General features: G+C 52.7%; 4 protein-coding genes across 4 annotated transcripts; 1 reads left to right on the top strand and 3 right to left on the bottom strand.

Moving 5' to 3' along the window:
• Window positions 1–4,227: 4,227 nt before the first annotated feature.
• B0I36DRAFT_322432 (uncharacterized protein) lies at window positions 4,228–6,061 on the bottom strand. The gene has a single exon (XM_046153847.1). The coding sequence runs from the start codon at window positions 5,896–5,898 to the stop codon at window positions 4,696–4,698; it is 1,203 nt and encodes a 400-aa protein (XP_046012455.1). The 5' UTR covers window positions 5,899–6,061; the 3' UTR covers window positions 4,228–4,695.
• A 1,660-nt stretch (window positions 6,062–7,721) lies between these two features.
• B0I36DRAFT_322430 (Alpha/Beta hydrolase protein) lies at window positions 7,722–9,199 on the top strand. Its single transcript, XM_046153846.1, has one exon. The coding sequence runs from the start codon at window positions 7,959–7,961 to the stop codon at window positions 9,132–9,134; it is 1,176 nt and encodes a 391-aa protein (XP_046012454.1). The 5' UTR covers window positions 7,722–7,958; the 3' UTR covers window positions 9,135–9,199.
• Window positions 9,200–9,460: 261 nt separating this feature from the next.
• B0I36DRAFT_373954 (uncharacterized protein) lies at window positions 9,461–13,286 on the bottom strand (the record flags this gene model as incomplete). The annotated part of the gene is made up of 9 exons (XM_046160238.1): window positions 9,461–9,761; window positions 9,831–10,747; window positions 10,807–11,155; window positions 11,219–11,619; window positions 11,687–11,927; window positions 11,991–12,532; window positions 12,593–12,864; window positions 12,944–13,017; window positions 13,087–13,286. 9 exons carry the CDS (start codon window positions 13,284–13,286, stop codon window positions 9,461–9,463), a joined length of 3,297 nt encoding a protein of 1,098 aa, XP_046012453.1.
• Window positions 13,287–18,537: 5,251 nt separating this feature from the next.
• Window positions 18,538–19,507, bottom strand: B0I36DRAFT_243815 (uncharacterized protein; the record flags this gene model as incomplete). The annotated part of the gene is made up of 2 exons (XM_046150007.1): window positions 18,538–19,217; window positions 19,279–19,507. 2 exons carry the CDS (start codon window positions 19,505–19,507, stop codon window positions 18,538–18,540), a joined length of 909 nt encoding a protein of 302 aa, XP_046012452.1.
• Between the last annotated feature and the right edge of the window lie 1,785 nt (window positions 19,508–21,292).

Below are 21,292 nucleotides of genomic sequence, written 5' to 3'. Positions count from 1 at the left end.
GGTAGCGCGTACTAATAATAATAATAATATAATGAAAACTGACTGACAATAGTTTTGACCCTCCTCACAAGAATGCTTCGCTAAATCCACATCCATCCATATACGATTTCTCTGTCGAAGGTCCTGTGGAAGGCTAGCAAGATATTTGAAAGAGCATCACTATCGTCAGATTTACCTGCTTCTGTTGGCTTAATAACACCAGCTGCTTTGCAGTATCGATATTCGCGCTACTGTGCTCCGGGTTAGTCAAGATAAATTGAGCTAGCTGGCTCGGGCATCTCTTCTATATGTGTTTCTGTGAACAAAAACGGTGGACAAGTGAGCGTGAACTTAGTAAGGCTGCACGGAGTGTAAGCGGTTCTAGTGCTATCATTCTTTTTCTGACTCGAGTATTATATATTTCTATCTAATCGTAAATCTAGTGAGCCTACCACGCCACTGACAGTATGGACTGTATACTCTGAATGCAAAAGGACAAAACTGCGAGCCTCTTTACCCAGTCCAAAGAAATACAGACCTTTGCTCGGGTTCTACTATGCCGGCATTGGTTTTCTTTCATATATTCATTTTGGCTAGCTCGGCTGATAGATTATGAGGAGAACGAAGGGAAGGCTAATGATGTTTTCCATAGTGTTATCGGTCTCAGCTTTACAGGACTTAATGTGCTGTACTAAAAGAACATTTGAGGGTCAAGTTTCATGTCAAGCGGAAATATTCTCCGAGTCTTCTAACAAGCCAACTCCGATTACTGAACGCTACGTATGGAAGAGTCTTAGAAGGGGATGTCGCCCATACTTTCTGATTAGCTCGGTCAACAATCGAATATTCATTGGGATCACATCCGGTAGTGTCAACACGACAATGTAAATGAGCGCTCGGAATATCTGTTAAGGTTTTATTTCCATTTAGAAACCAGATGTTTTTGAGACTATGTAAAAGTAGCATCCTTTTATTTTACAACGTTCTCATGTTGCTTCCTCTACTTTATCTTTCCAGATTTGGGAAGGCAGTGTCTCTTTCAGCCAGGGATAAAGAAGAGACAAACAGCTTTCTTCATCGGCGCGTTAGAAGATATTTAGGCGCAAATCGCAATCTCATCCCGTGCAGATTATCAATAAGATGTATAGGAGGCCCAACCATATTATTTTCGATAATAGATTTATTCCCAAAGAAGCCTGAAGGAAATGAGGAATTCTCCTTTGAAGTGCCTCTAGAAAGTATCTCGATCCCATTCCTTCGACGCTGTCAAATCCCTCTGAACTTTAAATTCAGCAGTCGCCTACTACGACGAGACAATCCCACCTTGGAATTTTTCGGATGAAGTTACCGCTCCAACGCCTAAGTACCGTACTAAGATACAATACCCTGCAGAAGTCCAGAAAACGTGGGATATAAAGCTACAAGAAATACCTGCTAGGCAAAAAAACTCTATTATAGACCTTGAGCCGCAGCCTATGGTTGAACAACCGCACTACCCTGTCAGGCATTTAGGTTTTGATTTTAGGAGAGCGAACTCGCAGATGTGGATAGATGTTTGCGGAACATTTAAGTCAAAGGAAAAGATCAGTGAGGCATATATTCATGATAGCGCATTCTTATCAGCGTGACTAGCTAGAAATAAACAAGCATCTTGCGCCCTCAAGATAATCCTGGTTTTGGGAGCTTGTATGGCTTTCCTTACATGAGCAAGGAGTGTGGAATGTCCGTGGACAGCATAGGGACCTTCTTTTCTTTTTCACTCTCAAAAGATGTTGATTATACAAGAAAATGAAGCTTCATTCGAGGTGCATATAGTTATGGATGTGGTTCTGCCATTATTACGGTACTTCTTCTGACAACAAATAGTTCATCATCGGTATCTACACCACATGTCACAGACATTTCTTTTTTCTTTCATACTCTCCCTTTTGAAAAAAAGAAACAAAGAACAAAGGTGAAGCATTCCTACGTAAGAGTGCTGTGACAATCCGGATAGATGATCGAGTCTACATGCTGATAAAGCGTGTCGGGGAAGCAGCTATTCGAAAGTCATACCTCGCTAAATGACCTTTGCCATCGTGCGCTCTCTGCTCAGAGATTGGCTATGCAGGCTGTAGTCTGCACATTCAAGTGCACACGTCGCCTAATCGTTTCAAGTTCTTTGTCTGTGGATTTGTAGGTTCTGATCAACTTAGTCTGGGCTCTAGCTGCTACACAGAAGGGTCAATACCACCTCTTACTACTTTTCAAGTTGAACCTGTTAGGAGAAGTCTAAGTATATATATAGTGCTATACTTATTCTGCTATAAATTTTGAAGTGCCGCCCAAGGCTTTGGCTGGGGAAATCCAATGTTCGCTGTCGCCATTGGAAGGAGATCTTTGTGCCGTTTATTGACTTGCTATTAACTGTGACCAACTGTTGTTCTTTGGGTTATAAAAAGACGTCTCCCCTTGACACTCACTCTGCTTGTTGGAGGAAAAATCGATTGCATTCAATATCTCTACTGGCATGCTTCGTGTCAATCGGGACATCTACTAAGCAATTCAATGTGTCATGAGTATTCATCTGACATGGGTTGTACTTGCCAGAATGGAATAGAGTTTAAATTCAACTATGTACATATCTCACATCAGAAAATGACGAGCTCACTGTCGGAATTATCATGAAATAACACTTATTGGTTCCGGTTCTTTTTCGGCCGAACGCTTCGAAATCTCTTGTAATATGTTGGATCACAATATTCCATTTCTGCATCTGCGTGAATTCGTTATTTCTCTTTGGCGTCATTTACTAGTCATTGGCTCTCTATCTGGACCGCAATCTTCTCTAAAACTTAATACTTGTGCAAGCGGCCATGATCTGGCAGAATGATATCGTGATAAACGCTCTACACCTGGCTTCTTTGAAAATTATGCGCTGTACTCCAAAAGATCCTTGTGTACTCAGCCGCAATAAAGATACAGACCGTATGATCCTCTCCGAGACTAGGATCAACCAATAATCATCTACAAGACATATTCGCGGGCTTGCTAATCTTGCGCAGGTAGTCAGATACCCCGAGGCGTCAGACAGATAGACAAGGCATGGCGGAGGTCAACGCTGCAAGACAGACTCCTTCACCCATACAAAAACCAGTTAGAACTTTCCATCCTTCGACATGCTCCTTACTCAACTGCGATCTGTTTGTGCTCCAGGGTCTAGTGTCTATTCCGGTAGTGGCGTTCAGAGCAAGTTATTGTAGTTCGAGATCTTGCTGATTATAGGGAGCAGTAACTAGTATCCTAGAGTCTCAGGTATGATTACCCACTTGAATGCCACATGGAAATGTCAAGAAGTGAAATGAAGACCTTCAGTAATCACATGCGGAGTCAAACACTCTTCTGAATTAGTAGTTTTCGAACTTTCAAGTAGCGGAGATCTCTAAACTGTTGACATCCTAGGTAGACTTTCTGCTAGTAACAATAATTGAATGTGTAATTTCTCGTTGCATCTCCTGTGTGTAGATCATAGAACTTCCTGGCAACACATAACATGGTATAGAGCAGTCAGCGATGCCAACAAAGACACTCTTGGGAGCATAATATCATTAGTATTCACTTTCCAGTTCATCCATGTATGACGTCTCGGGCAGTCGATCGGTGTAGGCTACAACTAATTATCTTTGGTGTGAATCGTTGAAAGCTATTGCTCAACATATAAAAAGAAGGCGCCCCGCTGAGTATATTCCTTACATCATAGGAGCTATTTGATGGGAGGGAGGAGTTCTCTACCACCGAAATGACTGGGTGAACATTCCCGTCATATCTCATAGATGGACGACATCGTGACAACTATAGATATTGTCAATGAAATCCAAAGAAATTCTCAAACGTTTCGGTAAGAGACCAGTCATGGACTTGCCAAACGCTCCGTCCCCAAGCTATTTCGCTTTTGTATCGAAATCTGGCCGGCGCGATTCGTCTTCCTTGTATGTCTACCTATCTTAGGCTATATGCACATGCACTTATTGCTGTCGCGCTAGCTAATGTTCTTTCTTCCCCTTTGGTGTGCGTAGTTGAGCGAATACAGCTATAGATACGAGGAGAACATGAGAATATCATGCCTGCAGCAAGCCTTATCCTCCTCCAACTAGTACGAAACACGATTTCCCAGCTAGGCTCTCTATTTGCGAAGGGTCACAACCCGTAGCCCTTATGCTTCAGCGGGATGTGAACGAATGCTGGACTCAGCGGCTATAGATCACAACTCCTGACATTCTTGGACTATTAAGCAACATTAAGCTGTGGTGCACACGTTCCTATGACAGGCCGCTCTCCACGCCAGGTAATGCGCGCGATCGAGAGCAGAATGCTGGCGTCATACACATGTGTCATAGGACTTTGACGACGCATTATGCAGACAGCATTGAGGTGGCTTCACACGCTGCGCCACAAAGGATGCGCGGAGGATCTGTCCAGCATATGTACTTAATGTCCCTGATTCACCAATGTACAAAACCTTGTGGTCTCCGCTAACATCTTTGTTCAAGCATTTTCAGGCTGAGCCTGCGGGACAGAGGCAGTAGAATCAATCATGACGTAAAAGCCGCCCTTAAAAACCAAGTGCTATAAGTCAAACTATAGAAGCAGCAAACCTTAACGCCAGGCTTGGAATCCCCAATGCGCGCTCTAGACTAGTTGGAAGCCATTAGGTGCAGTAATCTTGTGAAATCTACTTCAGGCTGTGCTGTCCGGGAACTGGTCTTTCGGTGGCGTCCCAGCAAGCAATGCCTCGAAGTTGAGTCTCGTGCTCCACTGCGTGTTTGGCGTGCTGGCCACTTCAGTCCACCCTTCGCCATGGTCAGAGATGTCACTCTCACCCTTTTTCGGTCCGACCGGGAGATGGTTGTTGAAGAACGATGGCTGCACACTCAGGCACGTATGATATCCTCGGCCACCACCTTCGCAGAACTGTGCGAGCAACAAGTCGAATCCTGCGTCAAAGTTCTTGAGACCGATCTCATAGAGCAAGCTGCGCGCGCCGGCTTGTGTTATGGCATAGCCCAAGGAGCACAGTGACTCTTGTGCATGGTGAACAACGCGGGTATGCTCAGGGTACTGCTCTTTGAGCTTGTCGGGTTTGGTCCAGGTCGTCAGATACCGTTTCTCGGCCACAGTTGGATCGTTATGCTGGACCACGCGACCCTTGGGGATGAGCTTGCTGTCTTCGTGCGCAAAGGTCATGCCGCAATGTCCTAGCCAGAGCAAATCCCAGCCATCTCCATATGGTGAAGTTCGTGGAGCCCGCACGGCTGGCGGGTTGTTCAGAGCAATGTCGGGAACTTTTGAGGGCGAGTTAATGGCGGGTCGAGGGAATGTGGGGTCTGCGTAGACTTCAGCAGCGGTGCGAGCCAGGGGCTGAGTGAGGATCTGAGAAGAGAGCGCAAAACTGTAGAGCTGCTCTTTGAGCCTTATATCCCAATCGACGTCATCCTCGAGGATGAGGGCAGAAGTGACGTTCCGCCGCACTACCTCAGCAATGGCATTCATGTGGCCGCGCCATGAGCCAACCGAGGCATCAGGGAGTCGTTGCTGGCCCTTCCCAGAAGGAATCGCCTTGTCTGCTACATCCTTGCCCAGAAGGCCATCGATAAACTCGACTCGGAAGCCAGAAAGGGCAGCACTGAGCGTGATCGCGTCGCGGCGGTCGGTTCGAGAGGGCAGGCTGACGACAAAGATGGTGTCGAAGCCCAAAGTCTGATTGAAGGTATCTTGGGTAAAGCTGCTGCCGCCTGGTCTGGTCCAAGGCCGAGAGGTGGTGAAGGAGCGCGTAACAGACGTCGCCCCGCCGCTATACAGAACGAGACAAAGCAACACAAAAACTCCGCCACCGACCAGCAGCAGCAGAAGTGGGCTCTGTGGGTGTCGAACGACGAGCATCGTTTGCTGCACTAAGCAACGCAGGCTGGACGCTATTGACGGACGAGTGATACGTTATCAAATGATTGAGGAAAAGGGAAGAACGTCGTGCAGAGCGGGGGCAGTCGATGCCATCGGGGCGAGTTGCGACACGGAGCTGGCAAAGGAAATCGTTTGTTGTTGGCCTGCTCTTGAATATTGGCAGCACCAGAACCTTGTGCCTGTGCCTGTACGGCCCCTTAAAGAAAGAGCTGGGGCGTGCGGGCCGGCCCGACAAGCACAAGACAGGAATGGCCTGAAAAACGACGCTGTCAATCACCCGCAGCCGCCGTTGCGGGTCCTTTCCCAGCATCCCATGGGAGGGCGCCTGCTGATTCGCCTTCCCCTCATGCAGTTGGTTCAATGTTCCTGGCTAGCACCAGCGCGGGCTTTCGGCCTATGCTCTGGGGCTAAAAGCCGGAAGTAGTCTCAACTTGGCTGCGATCAGACCTGCACACATCATGGGGACTCTTGCCATACCGTGACGGTGTACTTCGGAAACATGAGTATTGTCCAAGTTGAAGAACTCAACACGGGCCCTACTTCGGCTTCTTATGGCCGCATATTATCGATCTGCGTAATTGACCATTCCAGTGGCGCCGTGTATGTCCGATATGGGGTTTATTTCAATCCGCGCTCCTGGCAGGCCGCCTCATCCAAGGCATGTGACAGTGCCTTGCGCAATATCACCTGAGCCTGCAGTCTAGTCCTCCCTGACGCCCCGGACGATTAAGCGGGACTTGTGTGTTTCAGATACCTTTCCGAGTATCCTTTGCTATCACCGGCGGCATCGCTCTGCGTTTTCAATTCCTAGTCACTAACACTATGCGGTATCTTCATCAGCGACGACCTACTCCGGAATGCCCCGCAGACGATAGACAAGCTTCCCGACGTGGTCAACAATTTCATCTGGTACAGCATCTGGTAGTACAGCTCCCTCCAACAGGATATCCTCCTACTCGTTTAATCTCGGTTTTAGAGTTGGCAGGAGGATATCAATAAATACCACGCACATGAGCCGGCTCCATATCTTCAACCGTATGCGTCCCAGCAAATTATGCCCGTGGTAATGCCTGTCAATACTAGGGGCCTTGCCTGATGGCGGATTGGTGACGGATTTCATGATGCGAACAGTGTTAATCCCTTTCCATGGCCAAAGTCAATGTCAACTCCACGCGTACGGTGGTTGCTGCTCGTGCATTCCTTCGAATTGATCTGGCTTAGTCTAGCTTTGTGCGCTTATGCTTGCTTGGCGCACACTTCAGCTCCAATCACGGCATTCTGCAACTCCCTCCGCATTCCCCCAAACAGGGGTTTCGATTCCCGAAATTTTCCTCCAGTAGGATGCCAGGTCGTTGTTGATCCCCCAGACTACCCCAGCTTTCGGCACTTTGCCCTTCCCATCTAGGTGCATGTATAAGTATGATGGCAAAAGTCCAGAGGTATCGGTGGCATAAACACCTTCCTCGATAAACAGAGTCATCAGAGACTGAAGTGTGGTCATTATGAGGGTGCCCTTCGGTACAACTGCCACAGAAGCTGGCTTGTGGTCTGGCAGAAGCCTGTTTGTCCTCTTTCTTATGACCATACCAGTTTCAGCCTACGGCACTGCCCCAACAGCCCAAACGGTCAACGGCACTTACCAGGGCGTTCACTTGCCACACTGGAGCCAAGATGCATTTTTAGGCATGCCCTATGCCCAGCCTCCAATCGGTGCACTGCGATGGAGATGGCCACAGAGCATCAACTCGTCTTTCGAAGAAGTGCGGAACGCGACTGCATACGGGTACTCTTGCCCTCAACACGGCACCAATTTTTCACTCTCAGAAGATTGCTTGACCCTCAATGTCATTCGCCCAGCCGCGAGCAGTCCGGGTGTGGCCTCTGGCAAGGGGCCACAAGGTCCACAGGACCTGCTTCCTGTTCTCGTCTGGGTATATGGCGGTGGCCTGTACGCTGGCAGCACAGCTGATCCTCAATACAACCTCTCTGGGATCGTCAAAGTCAGCCAGGATATCGACCAGCCCGTCATCGCCGTGAGTATGAACTACCGTCTCGGTCTTTGGGGATTCATGCAATCGGCACAGCTCCAAACAGAAGGGTCTAGTAACGCTGGTCTTGCTGATCAACGTCTCGCCCTGCACTGGATCCGAGATAACATTGCTGCATTCGGGGGCGATCCAGACAAGGTTACGATATGGGGTGAGAGTGCTGGTGCTCAGAGCATTGCATACCAAATGTTCGCCTATGGTGGCAGAGACGACAATTTGTTCCGTGGCGCCATCCTCGAGAGTGGCGGGCCCCAGGGCTGCCAGATTGAGAGCTTGTCTTGGTACAATACTGCAAACGAGAATCTTACACGCAGTGTCGGTTGCTGGGGCGCGAAGGATCAGCTGGCTTGTCTGAGAGCTGTCGACCAGGCCACTCTTTTCTCTGCCCGTCAGTCAGTCGTTTGGAACCCGATTCTGGACGGCGACCTGCTTCAAGGTTACCCAAGCCAGCTCATCGAGGATGACAAGTTTGTCAAAGTACCAATCATCACAGGCGCCAACACCGACGAAACATTTGCCATTGCTGGTACACCAAACACGGATCAGGACATCTTCAATAGCCTACCCACGTGGAGGTCCTACTCGTTCACGCCTCCTACCATACGAAAATTGTTCCAGCTGTATCCTGACGATCCGTGCAACCAGCCACCGTACGCCATTACAAACTGCACTCGCCATCCGTCACGAGGCCTGCAATGGCGCCGCGCAGCACAAATTGGGTCTGACCTCGTCATGATCTCCGGTCGTCGCAAAATGGCGGAGCTGCTGACGCGGAGCGGCCAGGCAGCATGGAGCTACCGCTTTGACCAACGTCCTTGGAACGGCGCCGAGTGGGATGGCGTAAAGCACTTCCAGAACGTTGCCTTCAGTTTTCAAAACATAAGCGGCTTGCTTGGGCCGAGCCCACAGTACGATAGTCATTTGAGGCTGGCTCAAGCCATCGGCAAAGCCTATGTTAACTTCGTCCGGCGTCTTGATCCGAATGGCAGTCCAACAGAAGCGCCCTATGATGTCGGTGCCTTGCCTGTGTGGCCACAATATAATCTCGACCGGCCACAGAACATAGTGCTTAATGCCACGAAGAGCTGGATCGAGGAGGACACGTGGAGGCAGGACGGTATTGCTTACATCAACTCGCCGGAAGTCAGCAAGGAATTGTTGGGATGAAATTTTGTATGTGTGTGTGTGTGTGTGTGTGTGTGTGTGTGTGTGTGTGCGTGTTGGAGAGGGGGGTGTCAATGTCGTGTTTCAAGGCAGGGCCACAATAGATATCTTTTAGACCTGGCAGATTACATCGACGGAATCGACGGAATTATTGATTAGAAAGTCTAATCTGCACTTAAGCATCTAAGTAGCGTTCTATGTAATGCATGGTCGGGCAAGTTTAGCCAGATGTCGCTCGCTTACACTGGAGGATGGTCAAAGACGGTGTTTGAGAGACCAGGTTTCCGGAATGGCCATCCATTCTCCTGTAAATGCATTGCAAAATCCGTTCACCAAGCCATCTTGGCCAGGAATCCATTGGGCCGGCTTCTGATAAAGTACTTCCGGGTCTCGTCGGAAATCAACAAGAAGGCTCCGTATGCCATTGGAAGAAACCAGTACTCCACAGGCGCCGGAGCAAGGCCAAGAGTGTCCTGGAGTTGTGGAATATAAAGCCACAATATGGCCATCACGATGGCGAAGCCGATAGCAGGGAAGAGATACCAATTCTGGGTCTTCGGGTTGAACAAGGGGGGGTGTTGGAAGATAGACCACTTGCGAGTGCGGATGGCCATGAGGTTGAACCATTGCCTGGCGGGAGCATTCAAGATTAGCCTGGGCATCAAAAGGGACTGGAGACGCGAACAGCATTATACTCACATGACGACAAGGTTGATGAAGTACACCGAAGAAGCCTCGTATAAGCACTGGTTGTAGTAGTCTTGGTCGATCGAATCGGGCAGCACACCGTAGGACAGCCAGAGAACTGAAAAAGGGATACCGCGACGCTCGAGATACCAGTACGACATGGCAAATGAGGTGAAAGTCATGAAGACACCGACGAAGCCATAAGCGTGGATACCAAGCTGCCAGTTGACCAGACGATCGGTCTTGACGTTGCGGGGCTTCCGAAGCAGGACGTCAGCCTCGGGCTGCTCGTACGAAAGGACAGTGGCAGCAGCGCAGTCAGTGAAGCAGCAGATGATAATCATCAGGAACGATGACAGGATCTGCGGTAGACCGAAAAGGACGCTGGTCATTACAGGCCAGAACTCTGCGAAGGAACCGGCAGGTAGCAGGTAGCAGATGACCTTCTTGAGGTTATCGAAGACGACACGGCCGTACTTCACAGCCTCGACAATGGAGGAGAATGACTCAAGTAGAACCATGTCAGCAGCTTCGATGGCAATGTCAGAGCCACTAGCCATGGCTATGCCGACATCGGCAGCCTTGAGAGACGGCGCATCGTTGACACCATCGCCGGTCATGGCGACAATTCCGGAACTTGCTTGGAACTCGTTGACGATACGCAATTTCTGCTCGGGGGTGGTCCGAGCGAAGACGATCTCTTCGTACTGGGTCAAGGCTTTCCACTGGTGCTCGTTCAGTGTTATGAGTTCGGGTCCGGAGATGACAAGCGAGGTGCGGACACACTTGTGACTCTCGCTATCACTGCTGGAGTCCGTGGGAGCTTCGCGTGGTAGGGCAGTCACATCATCGACAAGCGGCGTTGGTGTTCTCACAATCCCAGCATCTTGGGCAATGGCCAGAGCAGTGAGCGCAAAATCGCCCGTGACCTATAGCAAAGCTGTCAATCCCTCAATCTTCAGTCAACGGATGCTTTGGCAATGCCTACCATGAAAATCCGAATCCCAGCACCTCGGAGAGTTTCGACGACCTCGCGAATTTCGGGCCGCAGTGGATCGACAATAGCGACAAGGCCGACGAGGGTCAACCCAGACTTGGAATGTTCGTTCATCTCGTCCTCGAAACCACTAGTGCCAGTGTGGTTCTTGATGCTAGATTGGCGGACAATCTTGCGAGCGAGCAGAATGCAGCGCTTGCCTTGGCTACTCCATAGGTTTTTCTGGTTCTCAAAGGAAGCGCGAATGTCGGCGTCGAAAGGCTTGGTCTCACCGGAGCTGGTGGTATAGTACCCGCACCTGCCAATCAGAACATCCGGGGCACCCTTTATCGTCAAGAGTCTGAAAAGTTGGTCAGCTCGACATTATCGTTTATGAGATCTCTTAGAGCCGCGATAAACTCACGTGTCATTGCCTTGCCAGGAGCTTGCTTCCACCTCAGATAGGGTCTGTCCAAGGACGTCGCGGCGGAACATGGAGAACGACCGAATCATGAATTTGTTCTTGCTATTGAAGGCGAGCTCGTAGGTTTTCTGCCAGCACTGTCGGACCTGACTGACTGAGCCCAGGCCCTCGGAGAAGCGGATGATAGCCTGGTCAGTGGCATCGCCGTGAACGAGACGCTCTTCGATGGGCTTGCTCATGCTAGCAGCATCGAACTCGGCACCGTTGCAAAGAGCAGAGAGAATACGCAGCTGGCTAACGCCGCTACCAGAAGTGTCTGTCGATTCTTGCAGGTCTTTTGCGGCATCAGCCGCTGCCAGCGCCTTGTTGCCGATATTGCATTCGGTGACCGTCATACGGTTCTATTGAAGGTCAGTGATGCCCTAAACCATGGAGGCGATCAAGTTATAAGGTGTACTGAGGACTTACCTGTGTTAGAGTGCCAGTCTTGTCAGAACAAATGACAGATACCGAGCCAAGAGTTTCCACAGTCTTCAAAGACTTGCAGAGGACCTTGTTCTTGCGCATAATGTTGGCTGTGATCGTGAGGCCAGATGTGACAGCGATGGGCAGGCCTTCTGGGATGAAGGCAATGGCAACGCTGACACAGCTGACGATCAGAACAGGAATCGAGATCCAGTCGGGGTGGTCCTTGCGAAGCCAGGCGCCCCTGATCACTAGTTAGCACTCTAGTCACACTTCATACGGGGAAGCCTGCAGTCTTGCCACGTACCAGCAAATCAGGACGATGGCAACCATGGCGAACATGAGAGTGCAGATCATTATGACAAAGTGGAGAACTTCCTTCTCGAGAGTGGTCAAGCCGGTCTGGGGGGTGTTGGTCAGGTTGGCGATGCGGCCGAACACAGTCCGGTCACCTGTGGAAACAACCAAGCCAAGACAGTTGCCTGAGACACAGTGTGTGCCCTGGAGACCGATGTTGCGGGTTTCGAGGTAGTTCTGATCTGTCGAGTCAATGGTGGCAGCAAGGGGAAGCGACTCGCCAGTCAGGATAGATCGGTCGAACTTGGCATCAGTCGAGACTTGGAGGAAGCGCAGATCTGCGGGAAGCTTGTTGCCGGCCTTGACGCACACGATGTCGCCGGGAACCAGCTCGGGCGCGCCGAGAGAAATTTGAGTGCCGTTTCTGATCACGAGCGTGTCTTCTGGAAGCATGTTCTTGATGCTACTCATAACTTTGGACGAACTCCAGTCCTGCCAGGTCTGAAACGCCACGTTGATGAGCCATACACCGACAAGGACGATTGCAAGAGCCTACGCCAACCACCCTGTCAGTCACCCACCACGAGGATTTGCTCTACGAGAATAACCTACCAGGTTGGCCACGGCCGGATTCGGCTCCCCTAGGGGTTTCCAAGATATAAAGACAAGGACAGCACCGAGAACGAGAATGGGACTGAATCCAGTCGTCATGTAACCGATGTACTTTTGAAGGCGGCGGGATTTAGGGGGCGACGGGGCGTTCTTGCCAAACTCTTTGAACTTGCGAGCGACCTGATCATCGGAAAGGCCCTGGTTTGGAGTCGAGCTGAGCCGGCGGAGGGCCTCATCGGTGGTGATGGTGTGCCATTCGAGCGAGGACAATTCTACCGTCGATGTGCAACAATTAGCAGCCTCGTCGCAAAAGAAGAGAGGGCGCCACCCTTTATGCAGTATTGAACTAACCTGCAGTCGTAGCATCTTTTGCTTTCGCCAGAGGGGCTTCGTCCTTGGCCTTGGTCTGCTCGATTCCGAACGAGCTGAGCGTCAGTGCTGCTGTTAGTCGAGGATCCCCATGCAGTCGGTGATGGATGTGGGACTGCACTTACACAGTCCGGTACTGAATAGGGAGCGCGACAGCGGGGTCAACCTCACGACGGGAGCGCACACTGCGGATAGACATGGAGCTGTTCGATCGGGTGCGGCGGAGCGCATTCGGGCGCTGGGAGAGCGAGCGTCGATTCTCCTCATCCCAGCGAATGCCACCTGCAGGCCGAGACTGCGACTTCTCGAGATCTACGTCGTCCATTGTGACGCACACCAGGCTCTGATCAGGCAAAACGAAAGCAAAACCCTAGCTGGAGCGAGCAGGAAGAAAAAGGCAGTAGGAGAATAACAAGAAGGATGGACGACCAGACATGCGAGCATGGATGTGAGTCGTCGCACGGGCAGAACAGCATTTATATCATTTTGGCCGGCGCGGTGGGAACAAGAGAGGGCGCGACGAGTTGTCGAGAACGGATTGCCGAAGGCGGACGCTGCACTGTCCTACATGAGGAAGGCGGCAGCATCAATGACAGTGTGCCGACCTAGACGCACATACGGGGACCAGCACCAGGCCTGGCGTGCATTCACACGTGCTGTTGTTGCTGCCACCAGTCTCTTGCCCAACTCAAGACGGGGCACGCAGCAATTTGCCGCAGGGGTGCCACGCGGCGGCGGCGCCGGGGAGATGGGCATCATTTTGGAAAGCCTTCGTCTGAGACTGTTCTCGTTGGAGCCATACACCCACCCCCCTTCAGCCATCCATTTTTCCTTTCCCCTTCCGCCTGCCGCCAGCAGCGCTGGCTAATTCGCGCACCCGTTCTGGCAACGCTCGGCGGAGCGTCCCCCTGGCCCAAGCAGAGCCTCCCAAATGCTGTCGTACGTCGACGACGAGCAGTGATCCAAGTTGGGACAAGGACAAAGGCGGCCTCAGACGAGCAGGATCTGCGAGCACAGCCCCCCTTCCTTGGCCTGCACGGAGGTGACCCGATGATAGCCAAGCGACTGCTGGAGCACCTTTTACCGCCCTGCGGCGGGGATGCCTAGTCGATGCACTTGGGCCCAGTTCCAACGCACTGCGATGATAGACCATCACACGCACTTGCAGAGGCCGTACCAGGACCCCTCCAGAGCGTGTCCTGCAACGTTGCCTGCGGCGCGGTACACATTCCCCGTCACACGTGGCTGGTGACAGAGTTTCGGCGTGAACGAGGCCACTGACGGGTTTGCAAGCTTAGGGCTGAGGAGGACTGGCGATGACGCGGTGACGGCGAGGCACGGGGTGGCGCCAGAACCCTGAGGGCGAAGAATAACGTTTCGAGGTGCGGGTGGTGTGACTCTGTGTGGTCCTCCCGGGGGGTGCGTGGCCCAGAGTCGATAAGCAGTGGTCAGAGCTTCGTGCAGGACCCGCCTACTGCAGAGAAGCAGGCCAGGCCTGCCTATGAGCGTCCGCACAGCGCCTCGCGGCTTCCCCAAAAGGGACAGCCCCTTCCTAGCGTCCCACCTTCGCGCAAAACAGGCGCACATCAAGCTTTTTCGCAAGATGGGCGCATCACTGGCCTGGTATTAATAGGTCCGAACTACTGCGTATGGTTGTCGCTTTGCCCAACCTCAGCGGCGCACGCGCATGGGCCTGCTCTCGCCTGCCAAAGATTCGTTTTCACATCTGCAGATGTGTAATGCATCACGCCTGGCCCGAGCAGGCGCCCTACTTGACATATGCCAAGCATCGTTCGGAGCAGACAATAGCACGCCTGAGCACGCCCAACACGGCGTGGATGTCCCTGGTGTGTGATTGGTCGTGCCCGGCAGATCTCCCGGGCCCTGCCCTCGTGAATGGTGTTCCTACCACCCCTGACTCTCCACCAGTCAGCCTGCCCGCCCGCCTCCTCTCTCCTGCTTGCTCGAGGGCCTAGGCTAGGAGCGGAGAGTCTGTCCCTGACCGCTGGTGCACGGCACCATCAGGTGCGGCTGCCCCTAGGGCCCTGGCTCTCCTGCGACTTCGAAACATTCTGCAAATAAACCGCGCATACTCAATGACAGCGCCTGCACCCTGCCTCGGCTTCACTGACGTGGTTTCTTGTGCTTAGCCACCGTAATTTCACGTAGGCATGCACCCCGTGGTCATGCAGGCCAGCCAGCTGAGAGCTGAGAGCAACGCCCTGCAAGAGTACTCCCATCCCAAATCTCCTACGCTCTGTTCCTCTGCCCACCAGCGTTACATGGCCTTGCGCTGCCGTCCACCCCTGCCTATTCCGCGGGGCAGGCCCGGCATGAAGGCAGATAAACAATTTAAGCATCGATTTTAGCGCTTCGCTCACGGGGACCCGCAAAGCTTGGCATACGCCCACCACACCACGACAGCAGCAGTTAACAACATGTGCCCGCCCATTTCCAAAATGCCTCACGGCCCAGTCCGACTCCGCTGTGCTCTCGCTCCCGCCAGACTCTTCATAGTGCCCTAGTCCTGCAGTCCCTGACCCTGGGGCCCTGTGGTCTGCTATTACTGTTTTTGGGAAGGAGGTCACCACAAGAGCTGGCCATGCTCGTGTGGAGCCAGGGATGCTTGCCCTAGTCTGTCATACAGACCTCTTTTCTCTCGGATCCGCCCGGTCCTCACAGGAGCGAAGCACAAGCCCAGCTTGATTATGGAGTCTTCGCCTGCACACATCCAGCGCACGAAGCGATATGTCCAGACATGCCACGCCATGGCAGATTTCTCTTGGATGCTCTTGCATCCGGCCGTGATGAGACAGCGCTTCTGCAGAATGAACAAGTCGTACTCAATCCGGGCCCATTCACGTGTTGTCCCAAGTGAGGACCACTTCTTGGCAACCTTGTCCAAGTCTTTATGAGAGAACTCATCACAGTATCCAGGGTTTCAACGGATGGCCCGATCCGCCCAGCTAGCTGCCACACCCTGCCGTGGCCCTTCCTGGCAATTTCCCTGCTCAGAGCAAAACCCCTGTTTCCTCGTGTCAGCAAAAGCAAACTGCCTATGGCCATTTCCCCACCCTCGCTGTCTATTCTCCGGGATACCTTGAAAGTGGCTGACAGCGGCCAGGCTAAAATCTTGGAACAATCTCATAGAATTATATCCCGCATCATCCTTCACGATACCCACCAGGCTATGCGGAGTCAAGTTGCCTTGGCAAGGAGCCTTGGACGACGACCGGATCTAGTTCCTTGGCTTGTACTCGCTTTTTCTCCAGGTCCCAGTTCTCCTGATCCTGCCGGCCACCCTTTAGCTTACGAAATCGCATGGAGCTCCGCCTGGATCGCGGCACTTGCTCCGATACGATGCCTGAAACTACCCACACAGGGATGCATGAGTGTATGCGTGAATCTAACCATGTCTCCACCTCCACTTGAGATGCAGCTCGACATGGATGTCTGGAGAACTGATCGTGTCTCTAAGCACGCACCGGGGACGTGCTGACACTCTGGCCTGGACGCCAAGGTGATATTCTGGATGCGTGTCAGCCCAGGCAAAGGCAAACCGAAAAATTGCCAGGATTGGAGACAGACATGGCTCTCTCGACTTGCTGACATTTGGCAGTGTGGCCTCCTTCCCCGCGGGGACATTGAGCATAGGGCTAACGAGGTAGATACTCTGGGCTTCATCCCTTCTTAACTTTGTAACGGTCATAGCTTTCGATGATACATTGAGCGTATGGCGAGAACTCTTGTGCAATTGCGCTCCCACGTTGTCTGGTCCTGTTTCTGCACACTATAGCTGCGGTATAGCCTCCGCTCTAAAGCACTGTCCTGCTTTGTCGAGGTTGGTAGACACGCAGCCGGATCACCTGTGGGCTGCATGAGTCTCCATCTGTATTTACGCTTGATGCACCTCTTTGCGGACTCGCAATTGCCTCGAAGTTGTGATAGGTGCATGTAGCACCTAGAATCCTCATAATCATGACCGACGTGCCTTACTCCATTGCACTGCAAGGGAAGTTCCCCGCCAGACGCGTCGAGATCGTACTCCTTGCAGCAGATACTCTACCATGCTGATCATGCTGAACTTCGCGGCTGAGCTCTTCCTGGCTCGGGTGCATCAGCAGCAGCCTCGCCTCATCTAACAGATGGAGGGACCTGGCTTCGCCATACCGGTAATGCAAGATCGAACCTTCACTGTGACGGGCAAGCCACGGTCCTGGGCATGCTGCAACGAAACGATGTGCATGCCCCCCCCCCCCCGGCCGCTCTCAACACCTCCGGAAACCGTACCAATGCCTAGATTCCGCGCGGATGCAGTCGGACGGAACCTTAGTTGCGCCTCGCTTGTTCACGAATCGGAAGCTCCCTAAGTCTGTTAGGGGCCGTACCATTGTAAGTTGTCCACGAAGTACACTGTGCCGCTGAGCCAACTAGCATTGTTGAGCAGGCAGCTTGAAAAGCGAGACATCAATGGTTCAGCGACCGGGAAATCCCAAAAGGAAATAATGCGAACGTCGGAACCTGCAAGAGCGAAATTCTGAACGGGTGAGGTCCATAGAACAACACTTTTGACTGAAGCCGATGAGCAGAGACAACTAGCTAATCCTGGCTATTTTACGAGCGTGAAACCGTCGTCTTGTGGCGTGGCGTGTGAACTCAGAAACTGGCGAGGCCACGGGTTAAAGAGAGAGCTCACCCAAGGCTGGAGAAACACGAAGTTGCTTCGAGGATAACTCGGAAATACCCTGCAACTACTTATGCTACGTGCGACCTGATCTATGTCCGTCGATGAGAGTGTGTCGTAATTCTGCCGGCAGCCAATCTACGGCACAAACTTCAGAAACCATCTCCGCGCCATCCAAACCCCACCCAGAAACACCATCGCGATATTGCCAGCTAATGGGAACTCCGCCCGCGATAAGCCACGTGACACATCACACAGCGACAGTTCCAGGGAGAAACAAGCAGGTGAAGTGCAGCTTCATCGGCGCTGTCGTCAAGAAAATAGCATCAGCATATTTGTCAAGTCCTGCCGGCCAGCCCCTTGACCCGCCACAAAAGTGCGCACACAATTGCCCGCAGTGAGGAATGCACCCCAGCTGCCGCATCGGTACTCATGCTTAGCCAGCTTCGAGGGGATCGTGTGTCCTTCACCGCTGCCGAAGACCGACAGCCAACTCGAGCCGAACTGCCCAATCTTCGACCATCACTCTGGATAGTGTTCAGTTGACTACCGTGGTCCGGCAAATTCCCTTTCGACCTGAAACCGGTGAGCCTCGTCGTAGAGAGTTCATGATTCTCAGAGGCAAGCTTGGCAAGGGAGCGTGTCAGGGGCACAGGCTGTGACTGATAATGCGGGATGGGTATGGCCTGCCTGGTAACAACTCTGCTGGCAGAGTGGCAGAGCTCTTCCCGATAGCTTCCATTTGATCGTCACGACCTCAAGCTCCTATCACTGTTCGTGACTCGTGTATCGAAACTGCTGCCGACGTGTTGGTCAAAATATTATCCCATGACAGGTGATTTCTGGCCGCCTTGCGCGTGGTGCATTTTGCCTTTTACGATAGCAAACAGCTCTATCCTAGACGGTCGCCGGTGCTGCCTGTACTTGCTGGTCTCGACGGAGGAGTTGGCATTGAGCCATCCCGTTCGCGCTCCATGGCCACACCACCAAGAATGCCTTGTGGATGGGCGAGCTCACCATCGCCATCCGAGTCGTCCTCACTGTGCTGACTGCCCGCTGCCAAGCTAGCCAGATTCTGTTCCGCAATCTTGCGCTCGACCTCCTTCAGGCGTTCTTTCTCCATTGGGTCAATGAGATCGTCGTCATCGCTCCAGTAGCCTTCCTCGTCGTCAGCGACATCGGGCATGGCCAAGCGTTTCCAGAAGCGAAGTTCCTGCTTCCGGGCCTTATCCTCAACGCGTTGGTCCCAGCGCTTCTCGTCCTCGTCGTACTTTTTCCTGAACTCCCGCAGCATCGCATTGGCCTTGCCCGCATGCTCCTGCATGTCCCAGATCTGCTCGCGCAACCGCGAGTTCTCGGCACGAGCCTCGGCGAGCTGGGCTCGATATGAACGATGCCACGCGGACACGTCGGCGATGTGTTTCTCCTTGTAGGTATGGAACTGGCCGAGGATAGTGGCGAGGACGCGAGCATATTTTGTGACGAGGTCGAGGTTGGCATCTCGAGAGTTCTTCGCGCGGTCAAGGGATTCGGTCAGTATGGAAATGGCGGCCTCCATGTTGGGTTCCTGGGCTGTAAATGTAGGAGTTTAGCAGAGGGGCATTGTAGTGCAACGAGTTCTGAGGAGACGTACAAAAGATCTCGGCGGCGGCTTCGTCAAGCACATCGTCATTGGAGAGACCGCGCTCGCGGGCACGGTTGCGCACCCTGCCGAGACTTGATACGATGTCCTCGGTCACGCGCCGGTTCTCTGCAAGCTGGCGGGACAGCTCTTCGACCATGCCGTATATAATATTAAGCTCGGCCTGATGGCCGGCGGGGGTTGGGCCAACCGCCATGGCCCCATTGCCGTTTGCCTGCATCGTGGTAGGGGCGGCGCCGACGAGCGTGTGCGGGGCAGGCTGGAGGTGCCCAAGCGTGGCGAGGACGTTGTTGAGCTGGATCTGACGGTGGAGGAGCTGGGTGCTGTTTTGCTGTGGTTGCTGTTGGTGCTCTTGCTGGTGCTGGCGCTGTTGTTGATGTTGTTGGCGTGGTGGCGGCGGTGGTGGTTGTGGAGGCGTGGCGGCAGGCATGGTGGACAGCTGCGGCTATTCTGGCGAGCGCTAGCTCCAGGTACGATAGTCCAAGCTCGAGAAAGTTGGGAGACGAGACACGCTCTGTGCAACGACCATCGACACTTCCGAGCGCGCAGCACGTTTAGAACAGAAGCGTCGAGCACGCAGAAACATGGGATGCCGCCAGACACGCGTGCAAAGCGACACAGCCGATAAGTAGCACGCGCGGTGATCGCTCGTCTTTGGACAGTCCACACATCCAAAGCTGTCGCACCATGCGCCCCTGTCACCTGCAGCTGCACCTGCATGTCAGGTCCGCCCGTGGTCTGATGTGTAATCGAGGACACCATCACCTACCGTAGTATGCTTGAGAGAATACAGGGAAAGAAGCCACACTGCTGCCTCGCGAAGATCAAGCGTCTCCATTTCCTGCCACCGTGCTGCTGATCCAGGCGCCCGGCAACAAGTACGTCTTCAAGACGTGAGCTCATCTGTTACAGACTGGCATACTATTTATCGCGTTGCTGTTCCCGCCTGAGCTGGTGCAGGGACGACAGACCTGTCTTCGTCGGAGAGTTATGCAAGCACACAGATGGTGTATTGGTAACCCGTGAAGGCTAGGCTCTCAGCTTCAATTGCCTTGAGAACAACACAGAAACCCGACTCGTCGTCCTCACTTATTGGCCAGTGAGACGGCCGCAGGACGGCACAAGTGAGACGATCCCGGTCGCGAAATGCGGGTTCATGCTGCTTAAGGACGGTTCCGCACCATGCCCAGTCCCGCCCGGTACGAGCAGCTGCACTACTATGGTAGCCGTGGGGTTCGCGCGTGTTGAGCCAGGATGAGTATCGCAAATGCGTGACCCCCAGACGAGCGATGTGTTGCCAATGTGGCTTAGCTATGTTTGGATCCCATGCAATTGCCTGACATATGCGGAACAAAGGTCCCTTCCCTGCCCAGTCTGACACCTTGGATGGTCTGTATTTTCTGAACAGATTTTGGTGTTGGGGGGGGGGGGATGCTGCCCATCAGAAGTCAGCCGTGTCAGCTTCATTGAGTAGGAGCCATATAAAGCGGCCTTTGTTGGTCGATGCAGCCTGTTCCATCTTGCCGAGACTAAAGTTAGCACACATGAGGCTGTGCTCGGGTTTCATTCTCGTCTCCCGTCAAGCAAAGACGGCACTTTGCCGTTCACAATCTTCCGAAAGTTGGCACGGCTGTTGTCTCATGGATATGCTACGGCAGAGGATCATGTTGGCTACGGCACTAGAGACTCCGTCACGAAGTTGATTCATGGTCACGAGTCAGACCGGATCCTTGAAACTCGATCTACGATGACAATTGAAATCGGGTTGGTCATTCTTCCAAGATACCAACCACAATGTGCGGGTTGCTTGCATAACAGCCCCTCTGGCAGGTCGAAGCTGGTTTTCGTGTCAGAGCCAGGCTGTCATGGGTGATTCGACTGAGACAAAGCCTGCTCTATACTCATTGTTCCTCATTTCGGCCCAAGGGTCCCTGCCGGGCCACTCAGCCACCATGGAGACCGTTGCGGAGTTGATCCGAATTGCGCACTTCCATGGCTGGGATAA

The sequence above is a fragment of the Microdochium trichocladiopsis genome (assembly GCF_020744255.1).
Source record: "Microdochium trichocladiopsis strain MPI-CAGE-CH-0230 chromosome Unknown B0I36scaffold_5, whole genome shotgun sequence".
NCBI classification, from domain to species: domain Eukaryota; kingdom Fungi; phylum Ascomycota; class Sordariomycetes; order Xylariales; family Microdochiaceae; genus Microdochium; species Microdochium trichocladiopsis.
The sequence above is the reverse complement of the archived record's forward strand: the minus strand, read 5'-3'. Positions and strand labels throughout refer to the sequence as shown.